This window comes from Jaculus jaculus, chromosome X, assembly GCF_020740685.1.
Source record: "Jaculus jaculus isolate mJacJac1 chromosome X, mJacJac1.mat.Y.cur, whole genome shotgun sequence".
Lineage (NCBI taxonomy): Eukaryota > Metazoa > Chordata > Mammalia > Rodentia > Dipodidae > Jaculus > Jaculus jaculus.
The window spans coordinates 20,286,577-20,306,204 of NC_059125.1; the positions used below are offsets into that span (position 1 = coordinate 20,286,577).

General features: G+C 42.2%; 1 protein-coding gene across 2 annotated transcripts in view; it reads left to right on the forward strand.

Moving 5' to 3' along the window:
• Tasl (TLR adaptor interacting with endolysosomal SLC15A4) overlaps positions 1-19,405 on the forward strand; it is a 149,094-nt gene extending 129,689 nt beyond the window's left edge. For both annotated transcript variants that reach the window (XM_004663678.2, XM_045140509.1), the window contains one exon: positions 18,173-19,405. In XM_004663678.2, coding sequence (XP_004663735.1) covers positions 18,174-19,064 — 891 coding nt within the window. In that variant the 5' untranslated portion in view covers position 18,173 and the 3' untranslated portion in view covers positions 19,065-19,405. The remainder of the gene's footprint in view (positions 1-18,172) is intronic.
• Positions 19,406-19,628: the final 223 nt, after the last annotated feature.

Genomic DNA, 19,628 nt, shown 5'->3' on the forward strand with positions numbered 1-19,628 from the left:
AATCTCTCTAACTCCTATATACATATATATTTTTTCAAGATAGAGTCTCAGTCTAGCCCAGCCTGACCTGAAACTAACTCTATATGTAGTCTCAGGCTAGCCTTAAACTCCCAACAGTCCTCCTACCTCTGCTCCTGAGTGCTGGGATTAAAGTCATGTACCACCATACCCAGCCCTATATAATGTTTGTTGTTTTTTTTTGTTGTTGTTGTTGTTTGTTTGTTTGTGATTTTGGATTTTCAAGGTAGGGTCATGCTCTAGCTGACCTGGAATTCACTATGTACTCTCAGGCTGGCCTCAAACTCACTGCAATCTTCCTATATCAGCCTCCTGAGTACTGGGTTTAAAGGCATGCATCACCATGCCCAGCAATGTTTTTGATCATAATCATCATCCTGTTATTGTTTTCCTTCCTCCATCCTCTTCCAATGAACCCCATTCTTCTTTCCAACTAGTCCTTCACGTTGAGGCTGGATGCCTTTTCTCAGAAGATAAGGATCCTGAATGGTCATGAGCTCAGAAATATTAGTATTTGTGCTGCGAGCTGAAGCTTATGGGAGGTATGCCTAAGGATGGATATATGTATCCAAGCCTTCAGTACACAAGAAATAAATCCCTGGGATACAAGTGGGTCTTGAAAGAACCAGGATAGTTTCGGCATTCCTTTGACATTGAACCTTGTGACTAACAGGCAGAGATGAGGCCAACAGGACTCCACATCACGAGGTCCTGGCATGTGGATATTGTCCCACGGGTGATAGGGTGTGGTTGATGTTTAAACAGGGCATCTGTAATATTAAATTATCCAGTAGAAAGTCGCTGTAAAGTCAAGAGTAATATAATTCTAGGCTGTATCAGTGTGACTAGTTAAGGGCAATGTTCATTCATGATTTCAAAGATGAAGGATATTATTTGTGTACTTTGAAGACATAAGCATATATAGCAATTGAGACATGAGTTGTTTCATGTCCCCTTGGAGTCTTTCTTTCTATATTGCACTGTATCTTCCTTCTTTTATTTGGCAAATGCTCGTGGTATGATGTGGAGTCATGGATGGTGCACTTTTCCTGGGAGAACTGCTTGCTATCATGACTGTGTAATATCAACTGCCCTCAACTATGCTAGAGAACAATATGTTCTAAAGATAGAACTCATATTTTGCAGTTTCTAAGCTAGTGCTTTAATCTTGTCTCTAATATATAGGCACTACAGGCTCTCGGGAAGGCTCTACTTCACATATCTGTTAGTTTTCTCATTTGGAAAATCTGCAGCTATGATCATACTTAATATCAGGTGTGTTGGAAGGTTAGGGGTAATAGAAGCATGCAAACAAAGTGGCTATCAAAATGCCTTGTCAGCTTTATTTTTATTTATTTATTTGGAAGAGAGAGAGAGAGAGAGAGAGAGAGAGAGAGAGAGAGAGAGAGAGAGAGAGAGAGAGAATGGGCACGCCAGGGCCTCCAGACATTGCAAACAAACTCTAGATACATGTGTCATGTTGTGCATCTGCCTTATGTGAGTACTGGGGAATTGAACCTGGGTCCTCAGACTTTGTAGGCAAGCACCTTAAGTACTAAGCTACTGCTCCTGCTTTGCTTTTTTTTTTATTTTAACAGATGCTTTCCATATGTAGTCCAGGCTGACCTTGAACTCATGATCCTGTGGTCTCTTAAGGAATGGAATTAGAGGCATGTGCCACTGTGACCTGTTCTACTGGCTTTATGTTTTGTTTTGTTTTGTTTTTCGAGGTAGGGTCTCACTGTAACCCAGACTGACATGGAATTCACTATGGAGTCTCAGGGTGGCCTCGAACTCACAGTGACCCTCCTACCTCTGCCTCCTGAGTGCTGGGATTAAAGGCCTGTACCACCACGCCTGGCTGGCTTTATGTTTTTTATAAACAAAGTTGAATTAAAACTCAGCCATAACCATTTGTTTGCATATTGTCTGTGGATACATTCCTTTTATGATGGAAAAGTCCCAATAGAATCTGGGATATCTAGGAGAGTGTAAATCTGTACCAGGTGTGGTGGCACACACCTTTTATCCCAGTACTTGGGATGCTGAGGGAGGAGGATATCTGAGTTTGAGGTCAGCCTGGCTACAGAGAAACCGTGCCTCAAAAAAAAAAAAAAGTCCTGGGGATAGAAAAATGTCTCTTCATTTAAAGGCACTTACATGCAAAGACTGATGGCTCAGGTAATGCCAGATACATAACGTGGGACATGCATCAGGAGTTCATTAGCAGTGGTAGGAGGTCCCAGTGTGCTCACTCCCTGCCTCTCTCATTCTCTCATACTTAAATACATACATAATTTAAATTTAATTTTTTAAAATTTTTTATTAAATTTAATACATACATAAATAAAAATATTAAAAAAAAACTTTAAGGACTGGAGAAATGGCTTAGCAGTTAAGGTGCTTGCCTGTGAAGTCTAAGGACCCATATTTGACTCTCCAGATCCCACGTTAGCCAGACATGCAGAGCGACACATGCACAAGGTCGCACATGTGCTCAAGGTGGCACACACACCTAGAGTTCAATTGCATTGGTTGGAGGCCCTGACATGCCAATTTTCTTTCTCTGTCGCACTCTCTCAAATAAAAAATGTTCAGTCTGATGGGTTTGCGGCAACAACAATAACAAAAATCTTGAAGTATTTACTGTCCCTAAAGTTAGGGTTTTCTTTTTTTTTTTGTCTCAACATCTCCTTTTATAAAGTTATTTTTTAAGTGTTCTTTTATTCTTATGGTTTTAAATTTTATCATTTTAGTTTATTTACAAGGAGAGAGAGAGAGGCAATGGATGTGCCTGGGCCTCCTGTCACTGCAAATGAACTCAAATGCATGTGCCCCTTTGTATAGCCAGCTCTACATGGGTACTATGGATCAAACTCAGGCTACCAGGCTTTGCATGCAAGGACCTTTAACTGATGAGTCATCTCCCCAGACCTATTATAGCTTTTTCTTGAGGCAGTTTCTCACTATATAGCCTTGCTTGGCTTGGAGCTTGCCATGTAGACCAGGTTGGCCTCAAGATTATGGCAGTCTTGTTGCCTCTGCATCCATAATGCTGGGATCACAGGTATGTGCTATCACTAGGTTTTTCTATTTTTTTTTTAATTTCATGCTTATTTTGTTTGAGTGTAAATTAAAAACATGTCTGTATTGAGAAGTTATAACTACACTTTCTGAGAAACTGTGTACACACTAATTTAGAAGGAAGAATTTATACTGTAGTTTCTGAAGACCAAGACTGAAGACCAAGTAAATGATTTAACAAAGTGCTGCACTTTAGCCTATACCTCTAACTTGTGAATTTGCACATTAGGTTAATTTTGGTATTCCACTGTCTGGTAATTATTAATGTGGCATAAATTTGCCTTGAACATTACATCTTCAAGTGTCTTTTGGTGTCTTTTCCTTTGCACTTAAACCAGTTATGGAAATTTCTAAACATGTGCACACACACACTCACACATAGAAACACACATACCATTTCTCTAGGCTGAGACACAAAAATTCAAGTGATAAAAGTATCTAGACCACTTAATCCATTAGGTTTCATGTCTCACATAAATTTAACTCTGCCATTGAGATCTAGTGATAACTTTGTAAAATTTCATAAGATAACAGAAAATAAAAAATGCAAATAAGGGCTGGAGAGATTGCTTAGTGGTTAGACGCTTGCCTGTGAAGCCTAAGGACCCCGGTTCTAGGCTCGATTCCCCAGGACCCACGTTAGCCAGATGCACAAGGGGGCACATGTGTCTGGAGCTCGTTTGCAGTGGCTGGAGGCCCTGGCACGCCCATTCTCTATCTATCTATCTGCCTCTTTCTCTCTCTGTCTGTTGTTCTCAAATAAATAAATAAAATGAAAAAAAATTTAAAAAAATGCAAATAAGCAATAAAAAAGGCCCCAACTCAACTTTTTCTCTCTATTTTCACTTTGTTTTAAAAACAATATTTTGGGGTTGGAGATATGGCATAGCGGTTAAAGTGCTTGCCTGCAAAAGCCAAAGGACCTAGGTTAGATTTCCTTGTACCCCATAAGTGGGCACAAGCATCTGGAGTTTGTTTACAGTGACTCCAGGCCCTGGTGCACCCATGGTGCACCCATTCTCTCCTTTGTCTGCCTCTCTCTCTAATAAATAAAATAAAATAAAATAAAATGTTTAATTACTTTATTAATTAATTTGCATGGAAAGAGATGGGGGAGAGACAGCATATTAATGAGAGAGAGAAGAAATGGATGCACAATTGCCACTGCAAACCAATTCCACATGCATGCACCACTTTGTGTCTCTGGCTTTACATGGGTACTGGAGAATTGAACCTGGGCAGTCAGGATTTGCTAGCAAGTGCCTTTACCGGCTGCCCCAACTCTCCAGCCTGTCTATTTTTACTTTTCATGATACTGTGATGTGCTGTACTGTTTTCATTTTAGTGGGACACTAAGTGATGACTATGATGATTAAATGCTTTTGTTTTTGAGATAGGATCTTGCTAAGTAGCTAGGCTGGCCTCAAACTCTCTGTGTTAGCCTCCAGAGTGCTGGAATTGGAAGCTTGTGTGTCACACCCAGCTTGATTAAATGCATTAATTTGTATATATTTTTGTTTATACATTTTATGTAGTTCTAGTTTTCCCAGCTTTAGCCCTCTTTCAAATAACTACATAGCATGCTTTCTGCTGCCCTCTGCTGCAAAGTTTTAGAAACATCAGATTCTGAGTAAACTACCAACTATAAACTCATGCAGTATTAAAATGTTAGGGCACTGTAGAATTACTGTGGTTTCACTTTCTCAATTTACCAACAGGAAATGAGTGTCTGAGAAGTTAAAGAACATCAATGTGGGCTCTGTTTTCTGATAGTTTCTGAATACCTGATGACTTTTTTCTTTTTTCTTCTTGTCAATAGTTTTAGTATATAAAAATTTCCAAATCATATCTGGGTTGTATCTAGTATGATAATGATGCTATGTTAGACTTGGCAACTAACTAGACTACAAGCACAGATAGTGACAAGGTAACAGCCAGAACTCTGCTCTGTTAAATACTAGCTTAATAAATTGTTCATTTTATTTTGTTTTTCAATGTAGTCTCTGACTTTATTAGCCCAGGCTGAGCTGGAATTCACTATGCAGTCTCAGGTTGGCCTTGGATGGACAGGGATCCTTCAATTTCAGCCTCCTGAGTGATGGAATTAAAGGCGTGTGCCACCAAGCCCACAATAATTTTTTTTTTATATTTTATTTATGAGAGAGAGAGAGAGAGAGAGAGAGAGAGAGAGAGAGAGAGAGAGAATGGGCATACCAGAGCCTCCAGCCACTGCAAACAAACAGTAGACACATGTACCACCTTGTGCATCTGGCTTATATGGGTGCTGGGGAATCAAGCCTGGGTCCTTAGGCTTAACAGTCAAGTGCCTTAACCACTAAGCAATCTCTCCAGCCAAATAAACTGTTTTTGCCTGGTGTAGGGGCACACACCTGAAATACCAGCACCCAGGAAGGGAGGCTGAGGTTTCAGGCCAGCCAGGGGTATAAAGGGAGACCCTGTCTTAAAACAAAATAAAATAAACAAAACACCAACTAACTAGCCAAACAACCACTTCTGCCAAGTCAGTATGTTTGTTGTTAGGGATTTTTAGAGCTAAATTTTACTTTCGAATATAGAATTAAAAACTGTGAGCAGTAGAATGGGAGCAGATGAGAGGGGATATAAAAGGATAACCAGAGGAGAATATGTATAATATGCAATTTATTCATAAAGTTCATAGTTATTATTATTATTTTTTGAGGTAGGGTCTTACTCTGGCCCAGGCTGACCTGGAATTCACTATGTAGTCTCAGGGTGGCCTTGAACTCACAGCAATCCTCCTACCTGTGCGTCCCAAGTGCTGGGATTAAAGGTGTTCACCACCATGCCCAGCATTATTATTATTTTTTTAAAGAAAGGAGCGCTAGAGGGATGGCTTAGCAGAGGTGCTTGCCTGCAGAGCCACAGGACCCAGGTTCTATTCCCCTAGGACCCAGGAAAGCCATATGCACAAGGTGGCACATGCCTCTGGAGTTTGTTTGTAGTAGCTGGAGGCCCTGGCACCATTCGATTTCTCTGTCCCTCTGTCTCTTACATGAATAAATGAAAATCAAAGGATTTTTTTTCTTGGGACAGATTACAAAATACTGTAGAAAAAAACCCCCTAGAAATAAGTATGTGTTTATCTACTTAAAAAATAAGTGACCAGGCCTAGGGATGTAGCTCTTTGGTGGAGTGCTTGCATAGCATGCATTAGGCTCTGGGTTCTATCACCAACACCCTCCTATCCATAAAAACGTCATCTGTCCAAGTGTATGGCTATGCCTATAATCTCAGCATTGAGATGATTGTGAAGTCAAGGCCAATATAGGATACATATTGAGAGCATGTCTCAAAAATTAAAAGCAGGGATAGGTTGTGGCTCTGTTGTTGAGAGCTTGTTTAGTATGTATAAGACTCTGGGTTTAATCTCTTGCACTGGAAAAACAACAACTAGCCAACAAACAAAAACAAAATAATTCTGTCTCTCTTTTCTCTCTCTCTCATTGCAAATAGATAGAAATATTGAATAAAAACATCTTAGGGCTGGAAGATAGCTCAGCCACTAAGTTACTTGCCTGCAAAGCCTAATGTCCTGTGTTTAATTCCCCAGGAGCCATGTAAAGCCAGATGCACAAAATGGTACATGCATCTGGAGTTCACTTGCAGTGGCTGGAAAACCTGGCATGCCCATTCTCTCTGTATCTCTTATCTCTACTTGCAAATACATTAAAATATTTAAAAACAAAACAAAGGAAAAGAAGACTGGGCATGGTGGCTCAAAGCTGTAATCACAGCACTTGGGAGGTTGAGGTAGGAGGATTGTCATGAGCTTGAGGTCAATCTGGGCTACAGAGTGAGTTTCAGGTCAGTTTGAACTAGAGTGAGACCTGACCTCAAAAACAAAACCCAAAATAAATATAGCATTCAAACTAAAAGGTGACTTAACAGGGCATGATGGTGCGCGCCTTTAATTTCAGCACTCTGGAGGCAAAGGTAGGAGGATCCCTATGAATTGGAGGCCAACCTGACTCTACATAGTGAATTCCAGGTCAGTCTAGACTAGGGTGAAACCTTACCTTGAAAGAAAAAAAGAAAATCCAAAATTTTTTTTACCTATTCAATACTTATGAAACTCTTCTAGTCTTTATGATGAAGGACTTTGGGGGTTCAGGAGATGTCCCCCAAATTTGTGAACACCAAATTTGGGTTCTGTCTTACCTGTAAAAAAAGACTGATAAAGATAAATTTAAGAAGGATAAATTATCAATCATTGTTTATTTAGGGAGAAGTCACAAATTGTGGGGTTTATTTATGGGAGATTGGGAGCTAGAGTCATAAACACGTGAGAAGTAGGAATCATGCTCTAATGTGGAAACACTGCATAGTTTGTAAGGTTCATTTAAAAGAAATTGAGGTTTGGGGGGGAAACAAAACTGGAGTAGCACGAGGAGGGGTGTTAAACTGAGGCCCTTAAGGAAAGACTGAGGTCGTGCCACAAACACATGGAAGATAATAGCGCTTAGGTGTAGAGACTTAGAAGGAACACACATGGCATTTGCCATGTACTTTGCAGTGGAATGAAGTTAAGAGGACAAATAGACTCAAGAAAAAAATAAGGGGGAAATATTAAAGCAGAGACCAAGAAATTCAGAGAGAAATGAGTAATGAAGAAAGTTACGCTCATGGTTACCCTAAGTTTAAACAAATTACACAGGTGGCCGACCTAGAGTTAGTGAAAGCAAACCCATGGTAGATCTGGGGTGTAGGGGAAATAAGCACGTGGCAGATTAGGAGACCATAGGAAAATCATGCATGTAATCAACGTGAGAAGTTACCACAAACTATAAAGCAGAGGCAAACAGGAAAGCCATCCCAACCAAGAAAGAATTTTATGCCCCCCACTACCCTGCTAGGCTTACATGTATCCCTGTGGCTGAGAAAAGATAGGCAGGCAGAGCCAAACAGAGCCATAAAAGCAAAGTGGAGTTGAGTGGAGCAGGGTGGAGCTAGTGACAGAAAGAAGACAGACTGCAGCTTTTATAGGCAAGGGGATACTCAACTGGTTTGTAGATTTGGAGGGTGGATCCCAGATCCAGCCCACCAGATCCAGCCCATTTGGGCCATGTATCTAGGTAGTGTGCTAGACTGTGGACAGCAGGGGCCACCTTAGACCAGTCTTGATCAGACATGAGTTATATTTCTGCTAAGAGTTCTGTTCTTGTGTAAGGGCCAGGTGTCACGTGGGATGGCATCTCCTGGTTCTCTCTGGGCCTCAATCTCTAACTGAACAGCCTAAAAGAAGCTTTTTCCCCTATCCTCCTTAATTTATAAATCTATGTAAACCTTCTGGGTTCTTTTTCTCCTTGTACTTTTCAAGACATCCACCCCACCCACATTATCACAAACACCAGAAATTTCCTCAAGCCTACAGGACTAGTATTATTCCTACACTAGTATTATGATTTCATCAGAACTTTCAGTAACTTCTCTAATGAACTCCCTGTTGGAACCTCCCTCTCTCTTTCACCTCTTACTATCTACTTGAGATAGGGTCTTTCCATTTAGACCTGGATGACCCAAAACTTGCTATGTAGACCAGGCTAGTGTCAACTTATCATGATCTTCCTGCACCAGTCTTCCAAGTGCTGGGATTACAGGTATGTGCCACCACACATGGTTCTCTGCTGGATTCCTAATGAGCAATTAGATGTTTAACACTCAGTCTCTCTCCTGTCAGGCTCAAGAGGATCTAAGCCAAACCCACCAACTCCTCCTCCTGGTCCCCAACCAAAGCCAGGGCTAGTGCTATTTACCAACATATTCAGAATAATTGTTTGATTTAGTATTTTAAAAAATATTTATTTGTTTGCAATCAGGGAGATAGAGCTAGAGAGAGAGAGAGAGAGTATGGGCATGCCAGGGTCTCTTGCCTCTGCAAACAAACTCCCAATGCATGTGCTACTTTGTGCATGTGGCTTACATGGGTCCTGGGGAATTGAACTCAGTTTGTCAGGCTTTGCAGACAGGTGCCTTAACCATTGAGCAATCTCTCTAGCCCCTATTTGGTTCAGTTTTGTGAGATATAGTGTCACTGTGAGGCTCACAGGCTAGCCTTGACCTCACAACAGCCCCCCTACCTCAGCCTCCCACTTGATGGATTATAGGACTAAGCCTTCATACCTGGTTCCAGACTCATTTTAGGCTCCTCTCTCTTCTTCACTTCTGAGATTTTTTTTCTTTTGGTTTGTTTGTTTGCTTATTTGTTTTGGTACATAGTTTCATGTATTCATCCATCCTGGTACTTGCTATGTAGCTAAGGATAACCTTGAAATTATGATCTTCCTGCTTCTACTTCCCAAGTGCTGGGATTATAGGCACATAGCCTATAATCAATACTTGGCTTGTGTCTGAGTCTTTGTCACTCTTACTCATTCCTTCTCTTCCTTATCTAATAATTCTCTTTTGGCTCCTGTTCCAAGTGGAAATGAATATAGCAGTCTCCTAGCTTGTACTTTTTTTAAAAAATTATTTTTATTTATTTGAGAGTGACAGACAGAGAAAGAGGGAGAGAGAGAGAGAGAGAGAGAATGGGCGCACCAGGACTACCAGCCACTGCAAATGAACTCCAGATGCGGGTGCCCCCTTGTGCATCTGGCTAACATGGGTCCTGGGAATTGAGCCTTGAACCGGGGTCCTTAGGCTTCACAGGCAAGCATTTAACCGCTAAGCCATCTCTCCAGCCCCTAGCTTGTACTTTTAATTCCAGACTCACCTTTCTAAACTTCATCTTACTGTTAGATTGCATCATGCTGTGGATCTATTTCCCCTTGTGCCAGGTTGAGTTTAATTTATCTTAAATATCTGGGACAAGAAGTATTTTGTACACAGTTTTGGAATAATTGCATTTGTAAAATGAGATATCTTGGGAATGTGATCTAAGTGGAAACAAAATTCATTTATGTACCTGAGTTTAGACTGTGATCTGTCACATAAGTTAGGAGTGGAATTTTCTATTTGTGACATTACATTGGCACTCAAAAAATTTCAGATTTGGGGGCTGGAGAGATGGCTTAGCGGTTAAGCGCTTGCCTGTGAAGCCTAAGGACCCCGGTTCGAGGCTCGGTTCCCCAGGTCCCACGTTAGCCAGATGCACAAGGGGGCGCACGCGTCTGGAGTTCGTTTGCAGAGGCTGGAAGCCCTGGTGCACCCATTCTCTCTCTCTCCCTCTATCTGTCTTTCTCTCTGTGTCTGTCACTCTCAAATAAATAAATAAATAATTTTAAAAAATTAAAAAAAAAATTCAGATTTGGGCTGGAGCGATGGCTTAGCTGTTAAGGTGCTTGCCTGTGAAGCCTAAGGACCCATGTTTGACTCTGCAGGTCCCAAATAAGCCAGAAGCACAAGTGAGACAAGTGAAAGCTTGCACATGACCACTAAGTGGCACAAGTGTCTGGAGTTCAGATTCAGTGGCTGACCTGGAATTCACTATGTAGTCTCAGAGTGGCCTCAAACTCTAGGTATACCTCTGCCTCCTGAGTGCTGTGTTGTTGTTCTTGTTATATCACGTATTTATCTTTTTCTCTGGAGTTGTATTTTGAAACTCTTTTACTATTGTCTTAGTGGAATCTGGGAAAAACCCATTCATATACCCATTTGCTATCTTTCCGGGAAATCTTTGATTTTCTCTGTTTCAATTTGATCTCTTTTGGGGGCTGATTTTCTTCTGACATGTGGGAAAGTACTTTTAGTCAGGGTTTCCTTAATTACTTAACAGTGTTGTGGGGGTGAAGTCTGAAGACGTCTCAAAGACAAAAAAGACCAGAAATGATTCTTTTACTCAATCTTTCCAGGTCCTTGTCACCATCAAAGAAAGAATTCAGAGGTATGACTATTGAGAAGTAGGGAGGAGGGCTTGGAGAGATGGCTCAGCAGTTAAGTGCTTGCCTGTGAAGCCTAAGGACCCCGGTTTGAGGCTCGGTTCCCCAGGTCCCACGTTAGCCAGATGCACAAGGGGGCGCACACATCTGGAGTTCATTTGCAGAGGCTGGAAGCCCTGGAGCGCCCATTCTCTCTCTCTCCCTCTATCTGTCTTTCTCTCTGTGTCTGTCACTCTCAAATAAAATAAAAAAAAAAAGAAGTAGGGAGGAAGTTTATTAAAGGGCAATATTATAACTTTAAGGGGTTGGTGTGGGCCTTTCAAGAGAGAGAGAGTGGGAGGGAGAGACAAAGAGATCATTTTTGGTTAGTTTTTGAGAGGGAGTCTCACTCTATAGCCAGGGCTGGCCTGGAACTCATTATATAGCCTGGGTGGGTTTCAAATTCATAGCAATCCTCCCTTCTCAGTCTCTGGAATGCTGGTAGTATAGACATGAGCTGGATTTTCGTTGGCATGTCATATGGGCAACCTTTAATAGAGAAGAGGATTTTTCATAAGTTAAGGTGGAGAGGAAAATTCCAAGAATTAGTCATGGTTTTTCAGGAACAGGGTTTGTAGCAATTGCATTTTTTTTTTAAATTTCTTTTTGTTCATTTTTTATTTCCAGCCTCTGCAAACGAACTCCAGACGCGTGCGCCCCCTTGTGCATCTGGCTAACGTGGGTCCTGGGGAACCGAGCCTCGAACCAGGGTCCTTAGGCTTCACAGGCAAGCGCTTAACCGCTAAGCCATCTCTCCAGCCCTTTTTTTTTTTTTTTTTTTTGAGGTAGAGTCTCACTATGTAGTCTCAGCGATCCTCCTACATCTGCCTTCTGAGTGCTGTGCTTACAGGTGTGCGCCACCACGCCCACTTAGCAATTGCATTTTCATTGCTGAGACAAATCAGCAGATCCACAATAACTTATGGGAGGAGAGGATTTATTTCTGCCTTACAGTTTCAAAGGGAAGCTTCATCATGGCCGAGGAAGCTGGCTCACTTCATCACACATCTGCAGAAGACAACAGCAAGTGCCAGCTGGCTCTGAGCACTCAGTGAACTGGGTTCATCCACCCCAAGGTTCTCGTCCAGGAGCACGTCTCCTCCAGCAAGGCTCTACCTCGCTAAGGCTCCATGGGGGGGGGGGGGACTAAGTGAGAAGCTTAAAACACTATGGGGGGTATGTTCATTCAAACCACCACTGGGTTCATCTCCCTTTTCTGTCCATATGCTGTTATTTTCAGATATGTTATTGCATCCAATGAATGATGGGAAAAGGCAATGTTTTTTTTTTTTTTTAGTTTTTAGTTTTATTTATGTATTTAAGAGTGACAGACAGAGAGAGAAAGAGGGAGGGAGGGAGGGAGAGAGAGAGAGAGAGAGAATGGGAGCACCAGTGGCCTCAGGCACTGCAAAGGAATTCCAGAGGCGTGCATGTGCATCTGGCTAACGTGGGACCTGGGGAACCGAGCCTCGAACCGGGGTCCTTAGGCTTCACAGGCAAGTACTTAACCGCTAAACCATCTCTTCAACCCAAAAGACAATGCTTTTTTTTTTTTTAACGCTAATGATATGGAGGTATCATTAAAATGAAACAAATTGCAGTTCACAGTAATCTTTGTAGGACATGTTGAGCCTAGCAGGTATTGTTGAGTGCCCTTGCTACTTTTAGTTTTGGAGCCATAACACGATGTCCCGTCATAATCCAGCTCTACAATCACATCAGCCTTGAGCCATTATACCGTTTGCTTTCTTTCCTCCTATGCCTATCAAGCCTGCTTCTGTGGCTCTCTCCTCTGAAGGCTTGTCTCGAAAATCCAGTTTGTTGATAGAACCACAGCTTGAGTAAGGCATTGGCCGGCAATGTCTTTGATTTACAGTGTACTCACACTGGTACTCATGGTAACTTTTTGTCTTTCACCTGCCCCCAAACAGTATTTTGGGGATCATGTCTGCAATCTTTCCATTTCAGCAGGTGCACAGGCTCTCAATAGTGTGCTAGTGTGTGAGCAGACTTGATGGGACAGCCTCAGGTCTGTCCACCCAGGTGAGCCACGTTTCTGTATCTTCTGCTTTCTTACTTTGCTGAGCATGATAGAATTTTGTAAGACTTCTCGTTTCTTCAGATTTTCCAACTTGATTTATACTGTTTCACCTTGGGAGAGTCACTGTACTTGAATTTATTATTGCTGCATAGATATTATACTATAAGAACCCCATGGTTGGGGTTCAAGACTATCTCAGAAGTCATTTTCCAAAACCATTTTTTCTCTCTCTTTCTCTCCTTCCCTCTCCTTTTTATTTCTGTGGGACACAGTTGATCCCAGGCTGGCCTTGAACTTGACATTCTCCTGCCTCAGCCTACCACATTCTGGGATTGCAGGTGTGTGTCACAATGCTTTGTTCAGTCTCTCCTTCCTTCTTCCCTTCTTTACTTCTTTCTTTAAAATATTTTTTTTTTTGAGGTAGTCTCATTTTATCCCAGGCTGACCTGGAACTCACTCTGTGGTTCCAGGCTGGCCTCAAACTAATAACAGTACTCCACCTCTGCCTCTCAAGTGCTAGGATTAAAAGTGTGCTCCACCATGTTTGGCCTCTTTAAAATATTTTTATTTATTAATATGTGTGTGTGTGTGTGTGTGTGAGAGAGAGAGAGAGAGAGAGAGAGAGAGAGAGAGAGAGAGAGAGAGAGACAGAGAGAGAGACAGAGAGAGAGAGAAAAGAGAGATACAGACTGGTTGTGACAGGGTCTCTTCCATGGCAAATAAACTCTAGACACATGCATTGCTTTGTGCATTTGGCTTTATGTGGGTATGGGAGAACTGAACCTAAGCTGGCAGCCTTTGAGGCAAGCACCTTTAAATGCTGAGCCATCTCCTCACTCTACTTCCCTCTTTTTCCTTCCTTCTTTCTCTCTTTCTTTCTTTCTTTCTTTCTCTCTCTCTCTCTCTCTCTCTCTCTCTCTCTCTTTCCTTCTTTCTTTCTTTCTTTCTTTCTTTCTTTTTGGTAGTGTCTCACTCTAGCCTAGGCTGACCTGGAACTCACTCTATAGTCCCAGGCTTCCCTCGAACTCACAGTGATCCTCTTACCTCTGCCTCCCATGTGCTGGGATTAAAGGTGTGTGCCATGCCTGTTTTCCTCCCTCCTTTTATCCCTCCCTTCCTTCCTCCCTTCTTTTCTCTCTCTTTCTTTCTTTCTGTTTTCTTTTTTTTGGTTTTTCTAGGTAGGGTCTCACTCTAGCCCAGGCTGACCTGAAATTCACTATGGAGTCTCAGGGTGGCCTCGAACTCACAGCGATACTCCTACCTCTGCCTCCCGAGGGCTGGGATTAAAGGCGTGCACCACCACGCCCGGCTTCTCTCTTTCTTTCTATTTTTTTTTTTTTTGGCATGCACATGTATATAGAATATGTGTAGTGTGGTATATGATGTGATGTCCATGTGCAGGTATACACATGTTAATGTGTGCAGGCCAGAAGAGAACATGAGGTGTCCAGGTGTCCTCCTCTTCACTCGTCTGCATGTTTCCTTGAGATGAAACTCTCATTTAACACAGAGCTTCTGTTGCACCAGCTCTTACCCAGTCCTCCCTGCACTGCCATATGAATTGGCTTGAAGATATGTGTGGCCATGCCCAGCTTTTGACATAGGTGCTAAGTAATTGAATTTGGGCAGTCTCAGACTTTATCAGGCTCTCATGTTTGCGTAGCAAGTGCTCATAACCACTCGGCCATCTTCTCAGTCCCACTTTCTTTGTTATATTTTATTTATGTGCAAACAAAGAGAGATAGAGTGGAGACAGACAGAGAGAATGGGTATGCCAGGGCCTACAGCCACTTCAAAAAAAAATTCCAGATGCATGCATCATTTTGTGCATCTGGCTTTATGTGGATACTGGAGAATTGAGCCCAGGTTGTTAGGCTTTGCAGCAAGTGCATTAACTTCCAAGCCATCTCTCCAGCCTCTCCTCTTCCTTTTTTAGGGTATCTATGATAACTTGATGGACAGCTTCCAAGTGTTTTCAAAGCTTAGAAATTTCTTAGAAATTAAAAACCATGGGCTGGAGGGATTGCTTAGCAATTAATATGATTGCTTTAAAAGCCAAAGGACCCAGGTTCAATTCCCCAGGACCCACTAAGCCAGATGCACAAGGTGGTACATGCATCTGGAATTTGTTTGTAGCAGCTGAAGGCCCTGGTGCACCCATTCTCTCTATCTCTTCCTCTTTCTTTCTGTCAAATAAATAAAACAAATATATTTTTAAAAAATCAACAAATGCAGTTTTGCACCATGATATTTTGAGGCTTTAAGTGGAATGGCCAAGCTATGGTGGGGTAGGGTAGGTGTTGTAGTCAGGTTTGTATTGCTGGCCGCAAACACCTGACCAAGAGCAGCTTGTGTGGAAAAAATGGGCTTATTTTGCCTTACAGACTTGAGAGGAAGCTCCATGATGGTAGGGAAAACTATGGCATGAACAGAGGGTGTACATCACCCCCTGGCCAACATAAGGTGGCCAATAGCAATAGGAGAGTATGCCAAACACTGGCAAGGGGACACAGGCTGTAACACCCGTAAGCCTGCCTCCAACAATACACTGCCTCCAGGAGGCGTTAATTCCCAAATCTCCATCAGCTGGGAACCTAGCATTCAGAACATCTTAGTTTATGGGGGACACCTGAATCAAACCACCACAGTAGGGAAGTAGCTGTTTCACTACAAAGACCTTCTGCTCATGTCTGTTGCACTGGTAATGAATGTAAGATTTGCCTTTTCATCTGGATGGTAGATTTGTTGAGATTACAATTGCATTTTTTAAAGGTACATTTTCTTTATCCTTTTAAATGAACTATGAATACAAGTATTATAGTTTACAGATTTATTGAAAACTTTTAGCTTTGTATCTTTTTTTTTTTTTTTTTTTGAGGTAGGGTCTCACTCTAGCCTAGGCTGACCTGGAATTCACTCTGTAGTCTCAGGGTGGCCTCAAACGCATGGCAGTCCTCCTACCTCTGCCTCCTGAATGCTGGGATTAAAGGCATGTGCTACCATGCCTGGCTTAATTTTTTTTTTTTTTTTTTTTTTTGGTTTTGTGAGGTAGGGTCTCACTCTGGTCCAGGCTGACCTGGAATTCACTCTGTAGTCTCAGGGTGACCTCAAACTCATGGCAATCCTCCTACCTCTGCCTCCTGAATGCTGGGATTAAAGACATACGCTACCATGCCTGGCTTAATTCTTTTTTTTGGGGGGGTTCGAGGTAGGGTCTCACTCTAGCCCAGGCTGACCTGGAATTCAGTATGGAGTCTCAGGGTGGCCTCGAACTCACGGCAATCCTCCTACCTCTGCCTCCTGAGTGCTGGGATTAAAGGCATGCACCACCACGCCTGGCTTAGTTTTATATTCTTGTGTCACGTAACTGCCTGAAGAATAGCAAACACTCAAATTATTGATACACTTGATGAAGATATTTTGTAATCATTCCAAAAGAGAAGACAAAAGCACTTGCAACAATTGGAAAAAGAAATGTTATATTTACTTGGAAAATGACAACCACATGAAAGGAGGGACTGAAATTTCAACACAGACTTTTATGTAGGGTTAAAAAGGATTCTTCTTTTTGAATTTGACTTTTTCATTTCAGGGTCAGTTTGACCGGTCTGTGTTAGAAGACCAGCTCTTGAGGCCAAAGAAAACCAGTTTGCCTCACTGTTGCCTGTTGTTCTATTGCCAAGAACACCAGTGCGTTCCATTTTTAGAAAATGCAGCTGCTGGTTTCTGGCTTATTGTAGACACACTCCAGACTTCAATGACAACTGTTGGGTGTGGGAAGCAAGGAGGGAGGTGTGGGGAATGCCTGATGACAGGAAAGATCTTTGGTAACTGGGGTAGAGGTAAACATGTCACTTGAGTGTAGATATTTGTAGGCTATAATCTGTGAAGTTAAGAGGTATAAACAGAAAAACCCAACCGGGGCTGCAAAAGTGGGGTGCAATTTTGTGGGGGATCAGGGTCCACTATAAGCCAGGTTAGCCTCAAATTCTTTTTTTCTTTCGTTTATTTATTTATTTGAGAGAGACAGAGAGAGAAAGAAGCAGACAGAGAGAGAGAGAGAGAGAGAGAGAGAGAGAGAGAGAGAGAGAATGGGCTCGCCAGGGTCTCCAGCCACTGCAAATGAACTCCAGACGCGTGCACCCCCTTATGCATCTGGCTAACATGGATCCTGGGGAATCAAGCCTCGAATCGGGCTCCTTAGGCTTCACAGGCAAGTGCTTAACCACTAAGCCATCTCTCCAGCCCCTCTTTCTTTCTTTTTTAAAGATCTATTTATATTTATTTATTTATTTGAGAGAGAGAGAGAATGGGTGCTCCAGGGCCTCTAGCCACTGCAAACAAACTCCAAATATATGCCACCATGTGCATCTGCTTATGTAGGACTTGGAGAATCAAACCTGGGTCCTTAGGCTTCGCAGGCAAATGCCTCAACTGCTAAGCCATCTCTCCAGGCCTCCTCCTCCTTCTCTTCCTCCTCTTTTCTTCCTCCTCCTCCTCTTCCTCCTTCTTCTTCTTCACCTCCTCCTACTTCTTCTTCTTTTTTAATTTTGGTTTTTCGAGGTAGGGTCTCACTCTAGCCCAGGATGACCTGGAATTCAGTATGGAGTCTCAGGCTGGCCTCAAACTCACAGTGATCCTCCTACCTCTGTCTCCCGAGTGCTGGGATTAAAGGCATGCACCACCACGCCTGGTTTTCCTTTTCTTCTTTTTTAATTTTTTAAAATTTATTTTCAGCTTTGAATTCTTGATGCTCCTTTTGCCTTAGCCTCTCAAGTGCTGGGATTAAAGGCATGCACCACCACACCCGGCTCAAGGCTCTAAACTTTTGTGCAGCCTTTAAGAGGCGAAGCCTCCCTGCAGGAGGTGTGCCATTGAGGGCTGACCTTGAGGCTTAATAGTCTAGCCTACCCTGTGCTCAGAGCTGGCTCACTTGAACTATGTCCCACCTTGCTGCTGTGAAAAGATGTGAGCCAGTCCTGGTATACAATAGGCACCCAATTAGTGACGGCTTGGTGAGTAAATGAAGTGAATTCATTCATTATTCTTGACTGTTTTGCTATATCAACTATCAAAGACAAATTCTCTGGTCTTCTTTTTCCTCATCATTTCTCACCAATTCTCTTTCCAGAATGCTGTCAGAAGGGTATCTCTGCGGACTTGCCTACTGGAATGACATTCACTGGAATTGTCCGTCCTATAATGAGCCGGTGGCTGGGGAGCAGGCAGAGGAGACACATTCTGTTGCTGCTCTTTCCTATTCCTCTGTGGATGAAACCCAAGTCAGAAGTCTTTATGTGAGCTGCAAATCTTCTGGCAAATTTCTTTCTTCAGTGCATTCAACAGGAAGCCAGCACAGAAGTCAGAGAGTCACAGTGTTGCAGACAAATACCAACCCTGTATTCGAAAGCCCAAACTTGGCTGCAGTTGAAATATGTAGAGACCCTGGCAGGGAGACCTACTTGGTTCCACCCTCTTGTAAAAGTATTTGCAAGAATTACAATGACTTACATATTGCAGGAGGCCAAGTGATGGCCATTAACTCAGTGACAGCCAATTTCCCCCCTGAGAGCAGCTTTGAATATGGTCCATTGCTGAAGTCATCTGAGATTCTTTTGTCCATGGAGGATTCCATTGCTCAGCCCAGTGACTTTCCCCTAAAACCTATTCAGCAATACTCGTCCTACTGGAGAATCACTAGCATCAAGGAGAAAAGCAGCCTACAGATGCAGAAGCCTATTTCAAATGCAGTGTTGAATGAGTACCTCGAGCAGAAGGTGGTGGAGTTATATAAGCAGTACATTATGGACACCATGTGCCATGATAGTTCTCCTACCCAAATCCTCGCATCAGAACTCATCATGACAAGTGTGGATCGAATCAGTCTTCAAGTGTCCAGAGAGAAGAACCTGGATACCTCAAAAGCCAGGGATATAGTCATTAGTCGCTTATTGCAATTGGTGTCAAGTGAGATCAGCACTCCTAGTCTCCATATTTCTCAGTATAGCAATGTGAATTCATAGAGAGGGCTTGTCCATTCCTCCCAGCTCCTCGGACCCAAAGCCACAACATATTCCTTTATTTGGCAGGTATGCTGGCAGGGATTATGGAAGGGAATTAAGAGAAACTTCATAAGGCTATACATGCTGTCAGAATGCAGGAAGAGGAGCCCTAAGGAATGGTTTTCAAGGCATGTTTATGCAGCAACAAAGCAAAAATAAAGATTAAAAAACAAACAGAAAAGGTTACAGTTCACTTATGGGAGTACTGAAATTGGAAAATACTATCCAATTCAGAAAAACAAAGACAACAACAACAACAGAAACGCTATGGCAAAACTTAAATGCCAAAAAGTTTTAGGATAGAGAGGTAAAAAATGTTTCTTGCCCAAATAAATTCTTCTATTTTTTTTTTTTTTCTTGAGGGAGATGGGCTTTTCTCTATTTCTGTATCAGTAAGTCATTTAGACATGTTCTTTGTAAGTATTAAAGGTATAGCAATCTGTAATTGTGTTTTACTTGATTTTATTTATTTATAAGCAGAAAGATATAGATACACACACACACACACACACACACACACACACA